At 33.7% G+C, this 5,994-nt stretch overlaps 1 protein-coding gene across 1 annotated transcript; it reads right to left on the reverse strand.

The window, feature by feature from the left end:
• Window positions 1–4,949: 4,949 nt before the first annotated feature.
• LOC104232311 (pentatricopeptide repeat-containing protein At3g14580, mitochondrial-like) lies at window positions 4,950–5,603 on the reverse strand. Its single transcript, XM_009785488.1, has one exon. It carries the CDS (start codon window positions 5,601–5,603, stop codon window positions 4,950–4,952), a length of 654 nt encoding a protein of 217 aa, XP_009783790.1.
• Window positions 5,604–5,994: the final 391 nt, after the last annotated feature.

Here is a 5,994-nt window from a genome sequence, read left to right on the forward strand (position 1 = left end):
TCAATTTTTATGCATGGTTTGAGCATACAATCAACAAGTATCTGTTGACTTTATGGTATCAAATTCATTGGATGCAAATGTACTGTCATTAGTAAACTGATGTATGATTGAGGGGAGACCAGCATTTTATTATAAAAGACATTTTAAAAATAGTTGTTGATTGGCTATCTTAATTGGGGGTCTGGTGCCATAGTGGAAAGACGTTTAATTAAGCTGAGGGCAAATTTGCACACTTTATTAACCGTAAGGGTGGATTTAAACACAAAAAAGTATAACGAATGATAAATATAAACTAATCGGGCTTCCCAAAGTATTTATCTTATTTATTTGAACTACGTGATAATTTCAGGTATGTATCATATCATCATAATCATAATAATGTTATAAGTGGGAAGATGAAAGTTAAAAGTTAAAAGACTAAAATAACCTTAAAAGATTGTATGACTATTTCGCCCTTCAGGCAAGCATTATTTCAAGAACATTTGGGTGCAAAGATATAAATTTATATTCTACAAAGAATATAAAATGAAAAAAAAAATAATTAACATAACAAAAAAGAAACGTACAATTAATGTGAGAGCCATTCACATGGCCATAAATATGTAACCTGCTCGAATGACTAAGTTTTAACAATGAATTAATAAGACCTTTGGCTTTCTTAAGATGTTTGCTTTATCAAATAAATATGTAATGAATGGACTTTAAAATTCATTATTACATCACGAAGTCTTCATGCATGCTTTCTCACCTTTTTCTAATTTAAAGAGCTATCAAACTTGGAACATGTGCAAGGATGACTCACTATCGTGTTATGATCAAAATAATCAGGTGTCATGCCACCTAAATTATCGAGCTTACAAGATTACACAAAAAAAATAATTTAGACAAATAAAAAAGAAAAACCAAATTTTCAGTTCATCTCTCTTGCATTAAGTTCTATCATAACCACATTATAACAGTGTAAAATACAGCTAGACATGATGGTAAATCTAAAAATGAATTTTAACCAAGTATGAAAATGTAATACTCAATTTGTTGACCATGTACAAATACAAACTATAATCGTGATCGAAGTAGAAGACAACTACTAACGAAATATTTTTTCTCTCATATTTTAACTCATCACCAGAAAATGAAGTTTATTCTTTCAGCAGTTTAAGTTTTCATTATCCTTTAGTATTATCTATATTGTTTTAAACGTATATACATATTAGTATGAGATATACGTGCAACGCACGTGTTCAGAGATTCGTGACGCTTAAAAGAGAATGGTGATGTGTCCGCATGTTCTTGATTAAGCGCAAGTTAAAAGAGAATGGTACCGGTATTCGGGTGTTGTGTGCAGCTACTGTGAATGAATATTATCGCTACATGTGTTTGAGTTACGTGGTATAATGAATAACGCGTCATATACTACAAGAACAATATATTGACTCCAGGATGTAAGTTAGGTGTCATACATTCTTTATTTTCTTACAATAATAATTAGGTCAAACATAAGTAGAATAATATTTACAACAAGAATCTGAATTAAGGTGACCTTCATATATCCCCAAAAGGCATAATCTTCGGAGTATGTATAGGGTGGATCCATCTAATTAGAGGTGTACAAACCAATTCGAAAAATCGCACCAAATCGAAAAGTCAAACCAAATCAATTAAAAAATCTGACTTGGTTTGGTTTGGTTTGATTTGGTATTGAGTAAAAAAATTCGAACCAACCCGACATATAAATATATAATTTTTATATATATACTTTTAAGATTTTATATAAAATTTTCTTTATAAAAATGTCTAGAAATATTTGGGATTTTCATGCGGGATATAAATTTTAATAGAATATGAAGTGCTCCATATTTATTGACCTTAAATAATGGGTTGTATGATCACTTTCTTATCAAGTGTTACTGAAATGCATTTATCTCTTTGTTCTTCCATATTCATCTATATAGGAAGAAATCAATGCCCAGGAAAAAATAATAAGACTTAGTTCATATGTTAAGATCTATTAAATTCTTATTTCTTTTCGAATGTGAAGTGGTTATTAATATTTAGGTATCATATTGATTTTTACGTTTAATTATTAAATTCGGTTAACCTGAAAGTGTATATCAACGAAAAAGTATTGTCAGACGACTAAAAATAATTATTATGTGTTACTAATAGAATTCTCCCATAAGAATATTTTAAGCGATAATATGTTTGTCAATTTTTTATATTTTTACTAAATAGATATTCACTTATCAAATATTTAACAAAGTAAGATTGAAATAAAATGTAAGTAACAAAAAACCCGAAAAACCCGACAAAACTGAACCAATCCAAACCGATATAGCTGGTTTGGTTTGGTTTTGATATAAACCGAACCAATCCGGTCTATGTACACCCTTACATCTAATTATTTCTTCTAGCATGATTTCTTAATTTTGGAAAAAAAAATATAGGAATCATAAATTAATAGAAAGTACATAAATAAAATTGTAAATAAATCATATGAAAAAATAATTCAAAAATTATAGTAAGAGGATTTAGTGTTTCGACTTCCAAACAGTATTACTATTGTTCATTGTGAGATCGGTGTAATTAATATATACTCAAATGAATATAGGTGTCTCTTTTCCAAGAGTTTAAGTTTTTAGGTGGAATGGTAACTACTCTTTCATCCTTAACCAGAGGTCTTGGATTCGAGTCCCTGGGTAAAGAGTCGCGTTGCCTTTGTTAGGGAGCGCTTTACCCCCAATATGAGACTTCCCGGCGCGAATCGGAATTTAGTCGGGCCCAATGTATGTACCAAACACTAGGTTGGAAACCAAAAAATAAGTTTTTAGATGAAGCAGATCAAAGCAGTTGGAGATGATGATTTCAAGTCTCACCATCAATTTATGTATTTAAAGATTCATGCAGAATGTAAGGAACTTAAAGATTCATGCAGAAATATGTAAGAATTGAATAAATAAATTAAAGAGTCTCTTCCATAATATTTTAAACTTTAAAAAAAGAGACTGTTCGCTCAAATTCAACATGAGGAGTAATGAACACAACGGGTAGTGTGGTGCGATGAAAGAGATCCCTAGCTCCAACCTTAACCAGATATTTCGAATTCGAGACCTAGGAATGGAAAAAAACCCTAGTAAGGAGAGCTTCATCCTTTAGAACTTGTTTAGATAGTTGTTACCAATAAACTATATTGTACTGTTATTTTAAATAATGAGCCGATGAGTTGGAGGAATACTAGCACTGCTTCATATTCAGCTAAAGGTTTCGCATTGCCAAGCTGAGGCAGGATCTTCACGGAGGGGTTCAAAAAAATAATTTTGTAACTACTAGGAATTGAACTCATGACCTTATATAGATTTTGAATCCCCTTGACCACTAAACTACACTTTTGGATTCTATTAAGAGTGTTCAAAACTTAATATATAGAGATAAAAAACCAAATTTTGTCTTATATATACAGTGTAAGTTTTCGGCGAAGGGTGTTCGGGTGAACACCCTTGCGCCCCCTAAATCCGCTCCTGTCCAGAAGGCAGCTTATGGTGGTGATAGTGGTGATTATGGTGGTGGTGCTAAACGACGTCCATGGTGGTAGTGCGTCATCTTGTCCTTTCACTTGGAATGAAAATTTTGAATTCAGATGCTGTAGGAATGATAAGTAATGGATATTGGATCTATCAATCCCAAAAACTATTTCATGAGGTAAAGGATGCCCAAAACAAACATAAGGAGACCAAATTCCTATACAACAACAACAACGTACCCAGTACAGTCAAACCTTTCTATAACAACATCGTTTGTTATGGATATTTTTAGATGTTATAGCGAATTGTTGTTATAGAGAATATATATTATAACAAAACATGACATTTTATTCCGAAAAAGCTTGGCTTTTATAGTGAAGTGTTGTTATATAAGGATGCTATTATAAAGAGGTCTGACTGTATCATCTCATACCCTGGGATCAGGGAAGGGTAGTGTGTACGCAGACCTTACCCCTACCTTGTGAGGATAGAGAGGTTGTTTCCAATAAACCCTTGGCTCAAGAAAGCATGAGCACCACATTAATGAAAATATAGACAAGAAGGGACAGTACCAAAAGCCATATAAAAGCAGAATAAAAACAACAAGATAGTAAGGTGATCAACAATGAAAGAAAATAACGGTTAGTCATAAAAACCTATTACCAACAGAAAGCGAGAATGCGTGCCAATACTACTGTTATGAACACTCTAGACTACCTACTCTACTACCCTAATCCTCGACCACCATACCTTCATATCAAGGGTCATGTCTTCGGTCAGCTGAAGTTGCGTCATGTCTTGCCTAATCACCTCTCCCCACCTCCTCTTTGGCCTACTTCTACCTCTTCGTATGCCCTCTAATGTCACCCTCTCACACCTCCTCATCGGGGCATCTGTGATCCTCCTCCTCACATGACCAAACCACCTAAGCCGTGCTTCCCGCATCTTGTCCTCAATAGGGGCCACAACAACCTTGTCGTGAATAACCTTATTTATGATCCTATCTAACTTGGTGTACCCGCATATGCATCTCAACATCCTCATCTCTACTACCTTCATCTTCTGGACATGAGCGATCTTGACTGGCCAACACTCAGCCTCATATATACAACATCGTTGGCCTGACCACCACTCTGTAAAACATACCTTTATGTTTTGGTGGCACCCCCACCCCCATTTGCGACCAAATTCCTATCTCACAACTAATGTGTGAATTCTAATACCACCCCCACCCCCAACCCCTTTGCGGCATGCCCAGACCCTGCCAACTAGCGCGTGGGTTTGATACCATGTAAAGAAATAGATATAAATTCTAATTCAACCCCAAAAACTAACTCATGAGATAAGGATTGCCAAAAGCTATATAAGAAGACTAAATTCCCATCATGCAACCAATGTTATACTTCTAACAGCATGTAACGGGACTTGTCATCAAAATGGATGACAATTTTGCTTAGGAAATTCATCGAACACCTTTGCATCGAGCTCCCCACAACGACATAGTCCTTTAATGATAATATTCAAACAACAAGCATCAATCTCAACACCCAAATCAGAAGCACGAATATACACCTTGTGAACAACATCAAATTGTTTAGTATTCACTAACAAATTCAGGACAAAATTGAAAGTTCTCACACTCGGCCAGCACTTATAATTAGGCATATCAAAAAGGGTCTCAATTGCTTTATTTATTCTACCAGCTAAACGCCCAAAAATCTTAATAACATTATGGAAAAACTCATCAGAAAGTCTACACTTTCTTTCAAATTTGATCTTTTCCATAAGGGTCTCAATTGCATCAAAATTCTTAGCCATTGCTAGGTTTTTGACAACTACACTATAAATGGCTTCATTGGGTTTGTAATCTTTACGTTTTGAGATTTGATTAAGTAAATTTAGAGCTGAATTTGGGTCATTGAGATTTCGGAAAATTTTGATGACCTCATTTGGGCTTAACCAATCTTTGTAGTTGACAAGGTTGATGTCATCAGATTTTTGTATTTGAGATGATGAAAATGGACGTGAAGCAGGGGCGGCCTCCCCTAAAGCAGGTAACGCAATTGTTTTAGGTCTCAAATTCATGGGGGCCCTATTTTTTTTATACCTAATAGGTTATATATAAATTTTTAAAAAAAGTTATATGAAGTGAAAATATTTGATTTCTTGCTTTAATAAATATAGAGAAGAAGGATTTGCAATTGTTATAATTTCTGCCAAGGAAAAAAATTACATTTGAAATGAATATGGAACCCAAACTTCGTAAGAAACGTGTGATATATAGAAAGAAACAATTTGATGAAAATGTTGAAAATAAAATCTCAAAATCTCTCGAAGAGTCTTTTGGAGTTGATTGCTTTTATACATAGTAGAAAAGGCTATTTTTTCACTTCATAATAGATTTGACCAATTCGAAGCATATGAAAATATTTTTGGTTCTCTATTTAGCAGTAAAAAATGAGATCACTAGATGATG

Source organism: Nicotiana sylvestris, chromosome 8, assembly GCF_000393655.2.
Source record: "Nicotiana sylvestris chromosome 8, ASM39365v2, whole genome shotgun sequence".
Classification (NCBI taxonomy): domain Eukaryota; kingdom Viridiplantae; phylum Streptophyta; class Magnoliopsida; order Solanales; family Solanaceae; genus Nicotiana; species Nicotiana sylvestris.